The sequence below is a fragment of the Dicentrarchus labrax genome, unplaced genomic scaffold (assembly GCF_905237075.1).
Source record: "Dicentrarchus labrax unplaced genomic scaffold, dlabrax2021, whole genome shotgun sequence".
NCBI classification, from domain to species: Eukaryota; Metazoa; Chordata; class Actinopteri; family Moronidae; genus Dicentrarchus; species Dicentrarchus labrax.
In genome coordinates this window covers 6,345,025-6,363,041 of record NW_026136713.1, presented here as the reverse complement: position 1 = coordinate 6,363,041, position 18,017 = coordinate 6,345,025, and the positions used below count along the sequence as shown (strand labels likewise).

Below are 18,017 nucleotides of genomic sequence, written 5' to 3'. Positions count from 1 at the left end.
GTCTCTGTAGAGATTTGATGCTGCAGCCGTCGCTGAGAAGCCTCTTACTGTTGCACTCATAAAAGTTCCTGTCCCACTGAGCTCTGTAAAAGAAAAAGTCTTCGACCAGTTCCCAACAGCTTCCTCTTTTTTCTCCTCTTCCTCTTCCAGAAGAGAGGAGCACAAGGCGAAGCGGAAAGACCAACCTAAGTGCTACAATTGCACCCGAAATGATGAGGAAAGAAATATATTAAAATTATATATATAAAGAAAAACGTTATGCTTCAGGGAAATTCCGTATATTCCTTCGACATGCTCGCTTCAGGTCTCTTTCCTCTTCCTCTTGTGTCTAGTTCTCCAGTTGTTTTTTTTTTCTATGTTGTGTCTGAATTTGATGATGTTTTTTAAGAGTTTTGTCTTCGTCAGGGGTGCGTTGTTGTAATTTATTGATTTTGGCTTCTTTGTTATTGTAATTATTGTTATCATATGTTTAGTCTTTTTTTGTCTCGTATGAGAATATTCCAGGACACATGCACATTAGGCTGTGTAATTTGAATATGAGGTTAATACCGTGAGTTAAAGGAAGGAACGATAATACATTCTGTTGTGTCGGGGGTTGGGTTGGGACAGCATCCCAGGCTTTGCATGTGATTCATCTAAATTTACTTGACTGGCTGCTTTTCGCAGCATCCAGCAAATATGGCCTTACCAGTTTTTCCCAACTTTGAAGTTTTAAGTGTGAATATATTAAATTGCTTGTGTTGAAGCTCACACACGCACAGTTTAGCAATCGTCCGTCATGTGCTTACACTTTCAAACCCCCCCCCACACACACACACACACACACACACACACACACACACACACACACACACACACACACACACACACCCCTACACCTCTCTCCCAGTTTCACTCACTGTGTGTTTCCTTCTGTGGCCACTAGAGGGCTTCAGGAGCACCACTCCAACTGTTACATTTGAAGCTGATGAGTGTTGAGGTTCATGACAACACTGTAGTTAATTCATATGTTCAGTCAAGTTTCAGCAGTTTGTTAATTTAGGGCACATGGTCCATTAAAGGTTTTGTTATTTTTTACATATGTATATAGACTTTATGTTTACTAAGAACACCATTGTAATTTACATCAGAATCTGAGTGAGTTTCATCCAGTTTTAGTCTCATCTTACACCGACTGCATCTGTACAACACCAGTGTTTGAATAACCATAGATGTAACATACTGCTACTCAGTTAATACACAGATGAAGTCCGTTAGTTTCGTTCATAGCTGTTTCTGATTCTCTTAAGACAGTTTGTGTTCGTTACCAAACTGAACTTGAATGTTCGATATCCAGAGTTCAACTTTGCTGAAACTAAAAATCAGGTTTTCAATTATCTGGTTTTAACTAGAGCTTTACCATCACATCCATGCACACTTTTCCATCCATCCTTCTGTCTGTGGTTCTTTTATTAATTACACTTATTTCCCACTAACCTTCTTTGAAGATTCCAAACACACTAGCTGCTACACCTGACAAAATACATTTCAACTATTTTTTATAATATAAAATTTGGCTGTTTGTTTATATATGAAAATACATTTCTACATATATTTAAGTGTTATTGTATTGTGTATATAATCAGTATTAGGCAAATGAAGCCATGTTTAGGATGGAGTGGCGTGAGGATGTGGATAATTGAAGTCTCTGTGTACGTGACTGTGCTGTAAGTTAGGTTTCTGTTCGACTCGTGCCCTGTGACAGGGTAGTCAGGTTACGTTTGGGCAGCCTGGAAACCCAAAATTTATATAAATTCCTCTTCCACAAAAGCTCTGAAAAACAAGGGGCCAAGTGGGGACCCACTATATGTGTCTAAAGATACAGTGTGTTTATTTGTATGTATGTTTGAGAGCTTTCAGCCCCATAACCCCTAGCCGTAATTCTGAATATTGCCTCACAGAGACTTAACATGTTGACATTGTGGTAGTGAGCGGAGTTGTTACAGCCCTTACCAACATGTCTGACCCATGATAAAAGTCATGGCTGTGCCTCTTTATGATGCTTTTAATGTCATCAAAATATGTTTTATATTATGTCAAAGGATGTGGGGGTATTGGATAATTATGGTAGGCATATCAGCTCAGGTCGCAACTGTTTACTACTTTGTAGTATGAGGCACCAAACTAAATAAGACATGGGTCGGACTTGTTTTCCGTATTGCTTCCTGGATCTCTCATGAATTGTATTAAAATCTTGAAATTCCCTATGCTTGAATAATCTAAGCACAAGGTTTGGGGACCTTGATTTTTGCCTTGTTGTCTGCTGGCTTTCACAACCTCTTGAAAACTAAATTCTCTTTGTACATAAAGACTTGGGGCTTTAGATGTTAGCTTTGATTAATAAGCTCAAAGAATGTAACAGACTCCAGAAACCGTCCTTCATTATTTACCATGTCTCAGAGCTGCCCACTTTTAGCATTCATACATTATTCATCTTAGAAAACATGAGACTCTTCGCACTGTCACAAATTACTCGCTATGTTTAAAGCATGGTTGCTAAGGAGTAGCTTTACTGTACAGACTCGTAGGAGAGTTGTGTGAAATTCAGGAAGAAAAGAAAAAGTCATTTGTCTGTGGTCTCTTCCTTCACAGATGTTTTAGAAGTCTCATTCATAGCCCAAAACTCACCTATACCCAAACTCCCCCCAAACCTTTCCTGCTCCTCTCTCCACTTATGAGTAACGTTAGTACCTGTTGGGGGGCTGTTGTAGTTGCTGCTTAAACAGATACTGTATCTATTCCAGGTCCTGCTGCATCTTTGAAGGCTTGAGCCGACTGCTTAATCCTCAACGTCTATAACAATAGGATAGAACGGTGCCTTAGATTGAGATTTAGTATTTTTATTGTATCACAATTAACTAAGAAAGCTTGTCCTTACCTCGGCCTCGACAATCAGTCTACCCAACCAGGGCAACTTTGTGAATATGAATATTTCTCTGGAAGATTTACAAACCTAACAACGCCCTGTCCACAAATAAAATTTGTACTGTAAATATATCTAAAGTGTACTGAGATGATACAAACTGTTAAAACAATAAAGTCTTGCAAAAATACTCCCTCCTCCGTGCTGTTTTCTTGCTGTAAAGAAATATACGAGACTTCAGATCACGTCCTCCTTTTTATTCTTGTTTTACATTCAACTTCAAGTCTTGAATACATGAGCAGTTTATATTTCAGCATCAATCTCAAAGGCCTAATTTGAATTTAAAATTCACTCGCTAAACATGTTTTGAAAATTCTCATAATCCATTCAGACCATCAGATTATTAATCAAAGCTGGTATGTATGAGCAGCAGTATGCATGTAAAAAGCATATTCTCTCTGAAAGATTCCAGTAAGGCACTGAAAAGGCTTTTTTATCTTAAAGCTACACAGAATCATGGATTAGATTAGACTAATAGTGCATATCACAATCCCACAAAAGAAAATCGCCATGTTAGTATCCAATGCAAGAAACAAGTTGCAATAATGTATATGTAGATAAATGATTCAAGCTAGTGCGTATTTAGTTGAAATAACTTGAGTCTGTCAAATGCATAAAGAGATGTTTCACCAAAATCGACCGTCTTCACATTATATACCAATTCAACCATATTCTGTTATTATCTCACACTCCAAAAACTCGAATTTTATGAGAAAAATAAATTTTGGTGTAATACCCCTTTAAACTGTGATCTTCTGCACAGCTGAATGTGCAGTTCACAGCTTCTTAGCACAGTCAGGGCAGTAGATGTGCTCTCCATTGATGACAAAGCGCTTGTTGGCCAGCGAGAGGGAGCACTTCTTGCAGTTGAAGCAATACTCGTGCCAGGAGTATCCCTCGTAGTTCACCACATTGGTGCCATGGCCGAACCCTGGGGAGACAGGACATCGGTCAGTCAGCAGTGCAAGACAGGTAATGGTTCTTTTAGATAACAGATGAAAAACCTCTTTAAAACTTTTCTCTCATTTGTCTGAACATTAAGCATAGATGGGTCATAAATTAGAAAAATATGCAGATATAAAACCTGACATTAAGGCCATTATTTAAGACTTTATTGGCCTATTTAAACAAGGAAGTGATTTCCATTGTGTGTAGAAAGAGAAGCTCAGTTTAATCCTAAATGAGAATCCATCTATTAGTCATTTATTATTGCAAACGTCCTGTTTCTGTATGTTAAATTGTATGCTTGCCTGAAGACAAATTTCACATTTGTGCATGTTCAGCAGCCTAAAAAAAAGCTCATTTCGAAATGTATTGGAATTATTTGGAAATTATTCTAAACTGGGGAAGTTATTCAAATAAAGTCTTACTAAAAGATTTACTTTTTCTGCCGTGGGACACGAAAACTGTTTGATGATATATCACCTGTGGTAGTTGCAGCTCATCCTCCAAAATATATCTTATGGCTGCACTGCATTATGGTCTATTGAGTCATCTGTTTAAGGCCATTACAATTGTGCAGGAAACATCCAGAAGAAGAACGGAAACTACAAAACTGTTAATTCCTATTAATCACACCATGCACTCTGTGTACATTCAAGACAGTCCTGGTATGTGTTTGCAACAGAAATCGTTCAAACAAGAACATTTGTTTACGCTGCTCTGACCTGTGATTGGGTTCTTGCAGCCATGGCACTTCTTGGCCACATCAGTCTTGAAGCAGTCCACGCAGTAAACATTGTTCTCATGGGAAGTGAAGCGAGCTCCCGCCAGAGGTTTATGGCAGGTGTGGCACTTGAAACACTCAGAGTGCCAGGGCTGGTCCTGGTAGCTGATCCCTCCAGAGGTGATGGGCTTAGAGGTGCAAAGAAACACTTTGATTATGATCCTAAACACTACAGGCCCTAAATATCATTCACTCTGCTGTACTGCTTGTACCAGTATGACACTATACTGTAGGTGATACATCAGCTCTTCCAGACTGGCAAACAGCTAAAGTACAACCACAGAACATACACAGCGATACCATCAGTGCTTGTACCTGCTTGCAGTGGAAGCATTTCTTGGCAAACTTCTTGTCATGGCAGGGAGCGCAGTAGATGTCATCACCTTTGGTCAGGAAGCTCTGTGTGCGGATTGGCTGCTTGCATTCAAAGCAGGTGAAGCATTCCTCATGCCACACCTTGTTCTTGTACTCCACGTTCTGGGATCCTGAAACAGAAACATGAAATAAAACCAACCATTTGGGTGGAAAATTCATGGAAATGTTTCCCCCGTAAATAAGAGTTTTAAAATCATTTTATTTAACACTGTCTGAAATTATCATGTGTTTAGTAACAGCTTGTTCCACCGCTTTATGATTTTCATACTGAGTATTAAAAACCAAGATCCAGTGTTTTTAGTGGTTGCACCTTTTCATCAAATAGAAATATTCCGTGTTTGTTTTGCGTATATTTTTGTTACAAAATAGAATTCAATATGTTTGGTATCTTTGGAAACGTTGGTATCTCCACAAGAATTTAAAATCCTCCTTTGTGCTTTGTAGGAGAGGGTGAAGCAGAGGCGTTGCAATCTACAATTATACTGCGAGATGCCACTAAATCCGATACAATGGTCCTTTAATACAAATTGTTTCAAGGAATGTCGCCACAGACACCAAGTTCATAAAACTGGGATCAACCAGGAATGAAAGCTTAAGGATTGTAACTTTAAGCTTTATAAAACACTATTACGTATTATTTAAAAAAAATCTAAAACTCTAATCTGCTTCATCAGGGCTGTATGGGTGTGTTTTGATCAGATTTAAATGACAGTGTTTGGCAACATAAGCAAAAAAAGCCCTCAAATGCAATGCTAAATCTTGAAATATGTGTCATCAGATTTTTCCAGACGAGCCCCAGCCACTTCAGACCACGAGGAAGAGCACAGATAAAAACACAAATATAGAAATGTCTCAAATAATAAAAATAAAAAAATTGTTCTAACTTTGGCAGAGAATTGTGTGTTCATGTAGTACCATATCGCTTATAGTAGGAAACCAATGGAGATTCTCACTATAATAGCAAACCCACCTGGCATGACCACCTTGTAGCAGCCCTGGCAGCGGTTGCCATCCTCCCGGGAGCCACACTTGCCACACATTATCTTGCCATCATCCCGGGCGCTGAACGGCTCAGCAGCCAGTGGCTTGTAGCACTTGGCACAGCGGAAACAGTCCTCATGCCAGTAACGGTTCTTATGGTGCAGCTCCTGAACACAGAGAGGCGGCGCTGGATGAGCAGAGGTGCCCTCACTAATCTCCTCATGCAGACCTCATTAAAGTGGAGTTTGTTTACTCATCATGTGGACTGAGGCTCGGGGCCAGAATACAGAACAAGCCCATGTGGCAGGCATTAAAGTGGAGATGAAGTGAACTGGGATGTGGTGAGCCATGAAGGAGTTAGGGGGGACTTAGATGGCAGAAATGCGATATAAAGTATTTAAGCCCGAATTGTAGTAACGACACATCTTTTTCACACATTTAACTGACTGTGACTGAGTGGTGAGAGTATTTTTGGAGCAGAGGCCTCTGCTGGATGACAGACAAGTTGTATAACAGCTTGAGACTGAGAGTTTTCTGAACAGATAAGAGATGACTGGAGCAAACACACACACACACACACACGCACACACATAGATGTATGTACGTTTAATGTGACTTCAAAGTATTTGATCTAATTTTGTCCTTAGAAATCCAAAGAAACAACAACAACAAAAAAGAAAAATTGAGCTACTTTTATCATGATTTCTAAAAAAAGGTCAGGTTAATTGTTTTTTTGACATGACAGTGCTGTCCAATGAAAACCATGTATCTCCAAATCTGGTGATTTAGAATTTTTGTGTCAAGTGTTCCTTTATGGGTTAATTCTCCTGTTACCTTTAACTAAATGAACAAATAAAAAATGAAATTCTGATGAAATGAGTAAAATTCTTTTGCTCACACACTCAGGGGTGGATCTAGAGAAACCTTCATGGGGTGGCCAGAGGATGGCATGGAGACTTTAAGGGGTGGCAGAAATATATGCTGCTTTAATCACAAACAATTACATATTAATATTTGTTTGGAAAAGCCCCCAAATGAAGACATTTTAACTTAGAAACACAACATTATTGTGGAAGAATAGAAATATCAGCATTAGAAATCAACAAAACATTTGTCCAAATATCTTTTTTTTTTTTAGTCTTCAATCAGTATTCTTTTTTATTAACCCTATCACTTAGTCTGAAATGTGGCCATATCAGATCATTAAATAAACATGTTGTTTTTAAAATTAACATGTTAAATTTGACAGCATTTTACACTAAGCTTGGGTTGTTACCCTAGCTCCGCCTTTTGACACACTAACACTGCGTTCTCACCTTGGAGTCGGCACCAATGGGGCGTTTGCACTCTGCACAGGTGTTGGCGCAGAGCTTATCGAAGCACTTGGTGCACACGTGCTTCTCTTCCTTCTTCACATACTTCTTCCCATGCAGGTTGTCGCGGCAGTAGTAGCAGTCGAAGCGATCAGTCATGGTGGAGGTGAGATAACTCCTGGGACCTGAAGGAAGGAAACATTAGAGCCTGTCAGACAGTGGACCTGCAGAGCTTCTATCCTCCCTACATGGCTGGATGTTTCCCTTAGACACCAGATGGGGACAGTGTTGCCTTTTCTAACATCTCTTTGGTCGAAGCTTGCAGGTCCCATTCAGCAACAATGAATACAGTTGATTAAAGGTGCCTCACAGCTCAGAGGAAAAAAAAGAAACGTCTGAAGTTCAAGCATTTAATAAGAATACAGTAAGAATTTAACGCCTGGAGTTCGGTGAAAAGCACAAGGATCCCCACGGCAGTTATTGTGAATGTGACCTCTGTACCTTAAGAAAAACAAATGTATGCTTATAAATTGTAGAGTAGATTTTAAATGTTTTCCCTTTAATAGCAGTATCATTAGTAAGGCACAGTGGGATGTAGCTCTTAAAAGCAGCATACCGAACTGATGAGAGAAGTGTAAGTGAAGTAAAAAAAAAGCAGCCCACAGATGTCTGCTTGTTGTCTGCGTGGTTCCTGGCCTCCAGACTTTTTATCAAGCTCTCCCTGGAAAGCTTAGGTCATATTTTTAGACCGTCTGACTCATTCCCGTCACCAGCCACCTGGAAGACCTCCACCCCCCCCCCCCCCGCCCCAAAACCAGCCCACACTCTCTCTTTTGTCTGTATTTTGGCGGGGTCATTTTATTGGCTGATAATGTAAACACTGTAAACTAAGCTGCCTTGCTTCTTCATTCATCAACATTCCTGCGTTCCCATCTCAGGCGGTGTCCACTGGGAGCAGCCTTGAGTAGATTCCTGGAACAACTGTTGTGAAGGGTGGGGTGTGTGGACGTAATATGCTTTATCTGCATCAATCTAAAGCCTCTCTCTCTCGCACATACACACACAGGACGTCGGGGAGAGCAGCTGAACAGTGTGTGAACTTTAGCAAAAGTGATTTATCCAGTGCAACAGATTCAGATAATTTTAATCCCGTCAGGAGCAATGGAGGAAACAATGGGAGGAATGGCATTTTGTCCAAGTAACCATAGGAACAAGGAAAATATTTATGAAAGGAGACTGCAGCTATTTAAGTAGGATGTGGTAAACAACCGTGTGAAAGGGATGAGCATCCCGGGGTGTGGTATGCGCCCCTGGTGTGTGTGGATAGATAGATGGGACAGGGTTTGGAGAAATCTGTGCTGCAGGGATAAAGACTGAACCGAGCCCTGACACGCCCCACTCTGCCTAAGCTCACCTCCGTGTAGCATTTCATAGAGATGAAACAGGAAAAACACCCAGTCAAACCTGTCAAATCACACACGTGCACACACACACACACACACACACACACACACACACACACACAATGCTCGGGTCTCATTACTGAGCCCATCCAGCCCAGAGGTCTATTTTAGACATGCACTCTCTATTTAAAGCACATTGACCTTCCAGAGGGGACAAACGGAGAGGGATGCGGAGTGATGACCACTGGGACTATATGCAGCTATTGTGGCTCCAGTTGAGACGTGTCCAGTACTTTAATCTTTTGTTACAAACAGTGTGACAGCTGTCCCCCGTCAAAAAGGCGTGGTATGTATCAACACTCTGCGGAGGGATTGGAGGATACCACTGTGGTCCCTTTGGGGAGAAAGAAAGGTCAACCTGAGACCAGTTTGAGAGGTGAGTCAGAGAGGTGACCCCGAATGTATATCAGCCAAATCAACACTGGCAAAAGTCTCTTGGATAATGGCAGCTTGTTCTCTTGAAAATAGGCCTCTTACAAAATCAGGTCATTTGAACATAATCACGTCTTGCTATCATGGCGCAAGAAATACGCAGAATTACAACAGAATAAAACAAAATAAAGTACAATGTAAACCCTGAAACAGGCCGTTTTCTAGCCTTTCTACAACAAGCATCAAGAAACAAAGAATGAAAGAGAGTTCCAAATATTAGACCACAGGTTTCTACTAAGATGATCATATGACTACAGATGCTCCGTTCATTTGTCATTCATTTAGCTGCAGAAACAGGTTAAATCATCCATCCCAGTCAAAATGACTCATACTGAGCGTGAGTAAAAACGCTGTTAATACATTTTTGGGCCCTCATTGTTCATTGTAATGAACGTTATCTGCACATTGACATATTGTGGTTTAGCTGTTATCCTATAAAAAGTCTAAATCGGTATCAATGCATCAGGATAGCACAGTATAATAGAATTAAATCTCCCCTAGATTTTAGACTTGGACATTCAAGCATTGTAGCCATTAATTTTGCAGGGAGAGGTTGTTTAAACATCAACAAAACATTAGAAAAAGCTCAAAAAAGCTGCAAGGACATTTGCATGTAAATTATGTTGATACATAGTGTTGCTGTCTTGTGAAAAATCTTCAAATTTGGTTTGGATTGTTTTTAATAGATAAACCAAAAGGATTAAATGTTATTGAGAAGATTCCCAGCTTCTCAACTGAATAAAGCATTTAAATGTATTGGATTATCTCAAATGCATTGTCATAAAGCTGAAAACGGGCCTGTTTATCTAAACGTATCCTTTCAGAGTGCCTTACAGCAATATTATGTAAAAATCATTTTTACAAATTCACTTCTTGAGTTCTGAATGGAGCAATTAGCAGGCAGGTTTTAAATTTGTACCTGATTACTGGTAAAACATTCAATAAAGTATTTAGCATCCTGTATTGGAACCAGCGTTTTTCATAATTTTACCTGAGTGTTTGTAGAAAGTCATGTTTGGTTCCGGGAGGAAAAGAAGAAGGAGAAAAGAAAGACAATGCAGGGACAGGAGGAGACAGTAGCATCCACAGAGGGTCAAACCCAGAGACCATGTGCCTCATTACATTATGGGGGGCTGTATATACCCCTCTATGACCCACACACCCCCGACCCCACGTCCAAATCCAACCTTCGGCCCTCCAGTCCTTTTTAGGGTATGCATTAGAGAATAGAGCGGATGAGAGAGTATGATGCAGAGGGGATAGATTAGGTGATAGAGATTGGATTCCACTGCTGTAACATCAGAAGGTAAAAAAAAGACAGAGGGTTTTAAATGATGGCCATTGGGGATAAGAGATACTCCCACTGCCCCGACATAAAATGTTTTGTTAGAGAGTTCAAAACATGTACAAATGTCATGTTGGATCACTTAACATCATAACTCAAAGGGATGACTCACAGGACAAGCAAGTTCACATAATTGACAGAGCTGAGGAGAGACAAATTGTGGAGTGTTATATAACTGTCTTCTTATATTTTCATGAGTGTGTGTGTATATATATATATATATATATATATATATATATATATATATACTGTATGTAACACTCTCCACAAGAAAATATGGCATATGTTGAACACTACACTGGAAGGTGAACCAGAGTAGAATATTTTAGAGTGAGAGGGAAAAGAGTGACTGTCCGCAATTAATTTTTCTTTCTGTTATCACAGTGATTCTTATTCCAAGACAGAATATTTCCTTGAAAGCTCCAGGAAACACCCAGTGCATTCTTGATAGAAAAGCAGAAACACATCTTGAATCTTCTCACCAAAAATGAATGCTGTGACAGTGAGAAAATGTCCTCATGTCTTATATTCCAATAATATTAATAATCCAGTGGTTCTCAACCTTTTTGGAGTCAACAACCCCTAAACTAACTGACATTTTCTATAGTGGTCATTATTTAACATTCTCTCATTTGGCTAACTTTAAGCCAATGAAAGGAAATAATAATTTTCATATTCAATATGTTTTTTGTAAGTTCCGTGGCCACCGTAGTTTCTATAGGTACTTGGAGGACAGGCGACATTCAGTCGGTTGCAATCTGCAACTTCACTGCTAGATGCCACTAAATCTAATGACACTAATCCTTTAAATATGACAGTTTATAGTTCTGCCAAAACAATCATGACCATCATAATCATCATCTATTCTGCAGAGGACTAAATGTGGCTCCACATGTGGCACTTTACTCCGATTGGTTTGGGACTTTAGAGTCAGACGAGCTTAAACACAGAAATATAGGATCTTAATGGGAATGAGAGGAGACTGAAAGCCTCAAGAGACTGGCTAAGATCGGAAATGAATTAGTTAGAGTCGTGATAAACTCACTCACCTCGCCAAGAAACCTTTATACTTCCCCTTTAAAAGGACTCTTTCTTAACTATATTAAATAAACTTCTTCATATATCAAACACAAAACAAATCAATGCAGTTAACTTGCCTGTGTGTAAGTGTATTTGTGTGTGTTTGTGTGTAGAGGGCAGCTGGTTGTAATTACTGATTTGATTTGGTCCATTACCACAGAGCACCGCATTACGTTTGTCCTTTTATAATCTGTCACCTAATTACTCCAAACCCACAAAGACTAATTAATGAGCAGGAAGGCGCCATGACTCCCGGCCTGCAAGAACCTCCCTCAGCGTTACATCAGGAAATCTGTTCTTCCTTTCACTTCACTTCTTCCCCCCATCTATTCTGTCTCTCCATTTCACGTCCACTTTCCATGATCCATTTCTCTCTGGTTCCATCATTCGCAGCATTGATTTTTTATTTTTTGGATCCAACAGTTGACAAATGGAGCTATGATGATGAGGATAATATCTGAGGTCCAATATCATTGGGCACAACATTTCACAAATAAACAATAATGTAGAATATATAGAGTCATTAAAGCAAAACTCGATTATAATTCCATTGTTAACAATTCTGTCATTCAAGCTAGCAAAGTGCTGCTGGGGCCACTGGAAGCACAATTATGTTAGCATCAACTCAACAGATGAATGTTTTTGAAAGTTTTTTAATGTGCATGTGTGTACATGTGTACAGTATATATCATAGGTTTACATTAAAATGGCTAATAAAATACTTTACAACAAACTAAAAATAAACTACTGTTACAAGCAAAACAAACTAGCAGTTTTATGGTCATTTCCTATTTGCAGGAACGTCTATCTTCTTGGTTTATACCATAAACTCCATCATCTCTCATGCTGCATTCAACTGCCATTATATGTATCTGACAAAACAGATTTCCTGATTTAACAATTGATATAAACACAACCAAAAGCAAAATGATGGGGGAAAAAAAACCAAAATGTTCACTCAAAAATATTGAATCCTTATTACACGGCTTTGTTCCAGCATTCTACAGTCTCATATTTCTAGATAACAGACTGCCAATAACAGCCCACTGCTGGACTCAGTTCTGACCATAGGTTCTGAAGGACCACAGTGAAAGCATTACAATAATTTTTAAATCGATAAATAATTTTAAAATGATATATATATAATATTTAATGTAAAAATTATTGATTTAAGTAATAAGCAGCATAATGTACAGGGAGAGGGTCATTATTGTACAATATCCCTTACATGTTTGCCAGACTTCCTACTGTAACTAACATTTGCTCAAAGTTGTTAAATTAAGTTTTTAAGCAGCAGGGCATGTTTGTTTACCCAGCACTAATATAAAGTGCATCTGGTTTCACACTGTCTGCTGCATATTAACCGTCTCATCTGGTGTCGGTATTACCTCTACCCAGTGACTGCTGGAATGCAGTGTCCACTTCCCCACCTGCCAGCTCCAAAGCCTCGCTTTTAATAGAGCAGAATCTCATCATCTGGAACAATAAACAAACTATAAATATAATTTTTTCCAAATAAAAGAATCCTGGATAAACACGTAGCAGCTGATGTGAATAATTTTCCACGTTTATATTTTGAGAAAAATTTGCATAAAAGCTTTAAAATTGCCCTTGCAACTAATGGAAACAGACATTAATATGCATACAGAAATGCATATCATGAATTTTTTGGTAGTTGTGTGCTGGCCATAATGTGTGACCTTTTTTAAGAGGTAGATTTGGCATCTGCCGTTACCCAGAAACAGGAAATCTGACCTGTACTTCCTGAACAAATGAGAGGAAATCGCTCAATGTGACTGAAACAAGCACTCTCTTCACTGTTACCAACAGCAACAAAAAGCCTTGTCTATGTGTCCGAGAGCTCATTTCTCAACATGACCTCTCGCCCTGGACATCTAAGTGTCTCAGTAACTCTCCAAATCTGGTTAGTGGGCAGACAGACCAGTGACAGACTGAGCCACACTATCTCTGTCAGGGGACTCAGTGACTCACCATGTGTGTACACACACACACACACACACACACACACACACACACACACACACACACACACACACACACACACACCACAACACAGTGTCAAGACAACAGGACAGACTCGCACACTCTTATTAGTCTACACACAAGCTGTATTACAACACAGACGTAAGGTCAGTGAGTGAGAAATCAGGGTGTGGCTGCAAGTCCCAGACACATTGAGGTCAAATATGGGTGGACAAAAGGCCACGGGGGGAGCTCTGTCAACACAGTAACACTCCTGTCCAAAGGATATGGCTTGGAGTGTTGCTAGCACACACACGCACACACATTCATACAGACTTTAAGATAAAGCCTTCACTGTTGGCCAGCACTTCAGCTCTCATTGGTCTCATGACTCAAGCCTCTCAACATAGAGAATGTCCCTTGTGCTGTTGTGAGGAGCAATATTTTGTGTACCCGACTATGGATTTCAGTTAGGAGGCACATAAAACATCACAAAACTTAAATTCTTTATGGACAGCACATGTCAATTTCTGTGACATGTGAGGTTTTTCTTGCATCACTCAAATACTCAGGGAGTCAAAATGATACCAAGTGGGACAGTAAATAAATTAATTAGTGGCACACTTTTGAAATAACATACCTTTTAATCTTTGGGCTTGGGGGGAGGTATCGAGTATTTTCAAATCAAAAGGCCTAAGTCCAAGTGAAGTCCCGAGTCATTGGTGTTAAAGTCCAAGTCAATTTGCATGTCTGTTTTGATTTTGTCAAGTTGAGTCTAAAGTCATCAAAGTTGTGACTCGAGTATAACCTGAGTCTAAGTCCTGTGACTTGTGTCCAGCACTCTGAATGGGACAACTTTGCATAAAGAGTAGTTTTACTTCTGATGACTTTTTCTGATGATACTTCTGTACAGAAGGCAGTACTACAGTACAGCACAGTAACTTTGCACTGAGTCATGAGTACACTGGCTTCAACTCCTTTAAAAATCTGACATAAGGACTCCAACCCTCTCAGTATCTTTCATTCCCTCTTACTGTGGCTCTCACTCTCTCCTCATTTCTTTGTCCCCTTCTCCCTCTTTTCTTCACAAAGTAAGTGTGTGCCATTTCAGCCGAGGCTTTTTACTCTGGCTGAAGAGGGTACGGCAGTACAGGATAAGCAGTTTGACATCCACTAAAGAGAATATTGCCTCCACTCAGCTCACTCAGCCCACCCAGACAAACAAGCAGCATTGCCTATTTAGGAGTAGTGAGCTGGTGCTGGTGAGAGTGCTGTTTCATGTGTTTCATCAACTCAGTCATCTACACTCAGACACACCCTCCCTCCCTCCCTCTGTCTCTCCCCCTGTCTCTCCCCCTGTCTCCCGTCTCTCCCCTGTCTCCCCCTGTCTCTCCCTCTGTCTCTCCCTCTCTGCTCCATTTGCAAGAACAAAAAAAATTATGGGACCGTCTTCTCAACGAAAGTCTCTGCCTAAATAAACTGCAGGCATCAAATCTCCCAGTCGCCAAATGTCCTGCTGCCCTGATGAAGAGGAGGCCCCACAGACACACATACATACAACAGCTCCACTGAAGATCGATATATAAATTATACACTACATATCAGGCATTATGAATGAATAATCTGTAACTGTGCTGTTGTATTTGTACAGTGCTTCTGTGCTGATTTTACATTAAAAATTCAAAATAAAAAGACTTCTGAGATCCATGTGACTTATGTCTTAAAAGTGATTTATAAATTGCTGCAAAGAAGAAAAAGCTCAAGGCCTTTCAAGTTGAAATGGTGTTTAATTTATTACTCAGTGAAGTACAACGTTTTTATGGGCTTTGAAGGATGGTGAAGTCATACTGGAGCCACTAGGAGGTCCAGTGTGCCAGAGGAAGGGCCTTAATCTCCAAGTCTCTTTAATGACATCATGCATTTGGTTTGGCAGCTGCCCAAACAAGAAGGGAGGAGAAGGAAAGCTGATGTATGTTTTAACAGTTTCAAGCTACACATGGTACACATGGTACCTCTGGGCTCTGCTGTTCATTATACAGCTACAGATCTGATGGAATCCAATACAGTAGTCCTGCAACCAGTATTACATGTTTGTACTTGATATTAAAGCATGTATGAGGGAGGGGTCGTCAAAATATTAGATACAGTTAACATTATAACACAGTTCAAGACAACAAATATACATATTGTTGATGCATTAACATGTAAGCTCTAATTTAATGTTTAACTGCTTTATACAGTGGTGGTTTATATATTATTTATATATATTTATCTTTAAATCGTGTTGGAGTATAAGCATAAAGTAGCAGAAAATGTAAATACTTAATTACCTCAAAACTGTACTTAAGTACAGTGCTTGAGTGAATGTATTTAGTTACTTTCCACTACTGTTGATTATTATGAACCACAGACAAAAGTTTATTTTTGAAATAAAAAAGTCCTAAAATGAACTTGCTCCAAACAAACATGTCCATGGAGATATAGAGATACGGGCAGATAGAGTGTCCACAATATGTGCCATTGCAGTGCCAAACAAAGCGCATCACCTGTTGCGCGCAGCAGCACCGTTCCCGACGTGGTCAGGTGGACTGAAATACTAAAAAGAAATTGGTCGCATATTTTAATATTCTTCAGAAGGACCTTCTGTGAAACTGAGGATGTAACGCTCTCAAATGGTGTACGATAAGATAACGGCTGCAATTACGCATCTGACATAACTGTCCTTAAATGGACCAAATAACGGATAAAGCTCTCATGAAGCACTTAAACATCATCTGCAGTGACCTGAGCCGGCTGCCTGATAATCTGAGTTAAAACACAGCTGTGGGTTTTTTGGACTCACCTCTCAAAAAAGGCGAACAGATGAGCGTCTCTCACTCTGTCAGCAGCAGTGTCCGGTGGCTTTGGCCGAGAGGTAAAATCTGCGCAGGCAGCGCAGCTTTAAAAGACAGGGGGAGCAGAGGAAAAAAAAAAAGTGCAGGACATGAGCCAAACCTCTGTAAGCTCTCATAAACAATGACCTCAACTAGGAATTTACAAGATCTCTTAGTAAAGTTCTCACTGGCGCTGCGCTCTGAGCAAACGGGGATCGGGAAGAAAATAAAGTCATAACTTTTGTGCATCAACGAGCGCTGAGACTTTACAACCACCTTACTGTGCTAGAGGCAGGTCTATCTGTGCAAGGGATCCCCGCTCATGGTGTCACTCTTCCTCACAACGTTTGCAACATTTGCTGCTGTTTACAAAAGATGGACTGACTTCTCAAGTTGACACACTTTTGTCCTACTTTCTGTGTCAGCCTCACTCGTCTCCTTCTTTGGTAATGAATGGAGGAGTTACATCAAGATGACTCATTTCTTAACCCAACGTAAATACTTGCAGCCTGTAAACTTAACCCACAAAGTGAATCCATTATAATTACAAATCGATGATGAAATGCCCCGAAAGCTGTTACATAACGCGGATGCCAGCTTTTATACCATGTGTCAATGAGACTAAACAGATATTTGCGTCTTCATTTGAGCTCCATCCACAGAGATAAACATCCAACTCTAAGCCTAAGAAAGAAGTGTGAGAGGGAGGATGCATGTGTCTGTACAGTCAGGATGAATATCTATCTAAGTTATGAGGGGAGGATATTAAGATCATATGTTGCTGTGTTTGTTTAACATCTATATTATGGCCTCTTATGAACTGCAGTTCCCATTTCCAGCATTAAATGTGTTTTCTTTTTGAGATGTGTTTACTGTGCACATTTGCAAGAGTAATAGTGGAAATTATGGAAGGGGCATTTCACTAAACAAACAAGGATCCAGTATTTACTGCAGGAATTCAAATGCAACAGAAGGCAGCATAAAATGACTTCCATAATCTGTTTTTGTACTAGAACAGTCAAATTTTTCTTATAACACCTAATAAAAACTCCACTGGAGTGGGAAACTTTTTGACTTGATTTAATACCATTATACAGTTTAACTTGAAAAACAGCAAATCTCAGTACCTGGTGGAATAATCAATACGTAATTTATTATGATCAACAACATTAATACTTCTGTGGAGCGAGTGGAAATCAGACATTTCAGTTGGGAGACAGATATCTGCTCGAGCCGAAGCTAAGTGGCCCTTTAAAACTACTATTTCCTCCCTGGACTCTAACTCCATTATACAGACATTCTTGAGCAGACTGGAGGGAGTTGTGCCCATATTAGGAGCATGTTACCTGATATCTGGCACAAATCGTGCCTGGGAGAATCTAATGCCATCAGTCTTGGCTGTGCAGGGTGCGGCTTTCATATTAACGCCACTCTGCTCCTTTATCCTGGACACATAATGGTTTTTCTTTGTTGTCTGGTTCATT

General features: G+C 39.8%; 2 protein-coding genes across 18 annotated transcripts in view; one reads left to right on the top strand and one right to left on the bottom strand.

Moving 5' to 3' along the window:
- Positions 1-3,092, top strand: part of map7d3 (MAP7 domain containing 3) — a 28,033-nt gene extending 24,941 nt beyond the window's left edge. For all 16 annotated transcript variants that reach the window (XM_051421094.1, XM_051421086.1, XM_051421100.1 and 13 more), the window contains one exon: positions 11-3,092. In XM_051421094.1, coding sequence (XP_051277054.1) covers positions 11-18 — 8 coding nt within the window. In that variant the 3' untranslated portion in view covers positions 19-3,092. The remainder of the gene's footprint in view (positions 1-10) is intronic.
- Positions 3,093-3,144: 52 nt separating this feature from the next.
- On the bottom strand, positions 3,145-16,751 carry fhl1a (four and a half LIM domains 1a). 2 transcript variants are annotated; one of them, XM_051421110.1, is made up of 6 exons: positions 16,503-16,751; positions 7,361-7,542; positions 6,034-6,211; positions 5,004-5,173; positions 4,630-4,816; positions 3,145-3,893 (listed from the first exon to the last, which is right to left on the bottom strand). In XM_051421110.1, exons 2-6 carry the CDS (start codon positions 7,514-7,516, stop codon positions 3,739-3,741), a joined length of 846 nt encoding a protein of 281 aa, XP_051277070.1. In that variant the 5' UTR covers positions 7,517-7,542; positions 16,503-16,751; the 3' UTR covers positions 3,145-3,738. The 2 variants fall into 2 exon arrangements, with proteins under 2 accessions (XP_051277070.1, XP_051277069.1); XM_051421109.1 differs by lacking the exon at positions 16,503-16,751 and adding an exon at positions 10,244-10,392.
- Between the last annotated feature and the right edge of the window lie 1,266 nt (positions 16,752-18,017).

Excerpts from the sequence above, each read along its gene's own strand:
- fhl1a (XM_051421109.1), bottom strand. The coding sequence starts at position 10,265 with ATGACTTTCTACAAACACTCAG. Across the intron at positions 6,212-7,360 it reads CCATTGGTGCCGACTCCAAG|GAGCTGCACCATAAGAACCG; the intron begins GTGAGAACGCAG and ends CTCTGTGTTCAG. Across the intron at positions 4,817-5,003 it reads AATGCTTCCACTGCAAGCAG|CCCATCACCTCTGGAGGGAT; the intron begins GTACAAGCACTG and ends TGCACCTCTAAG.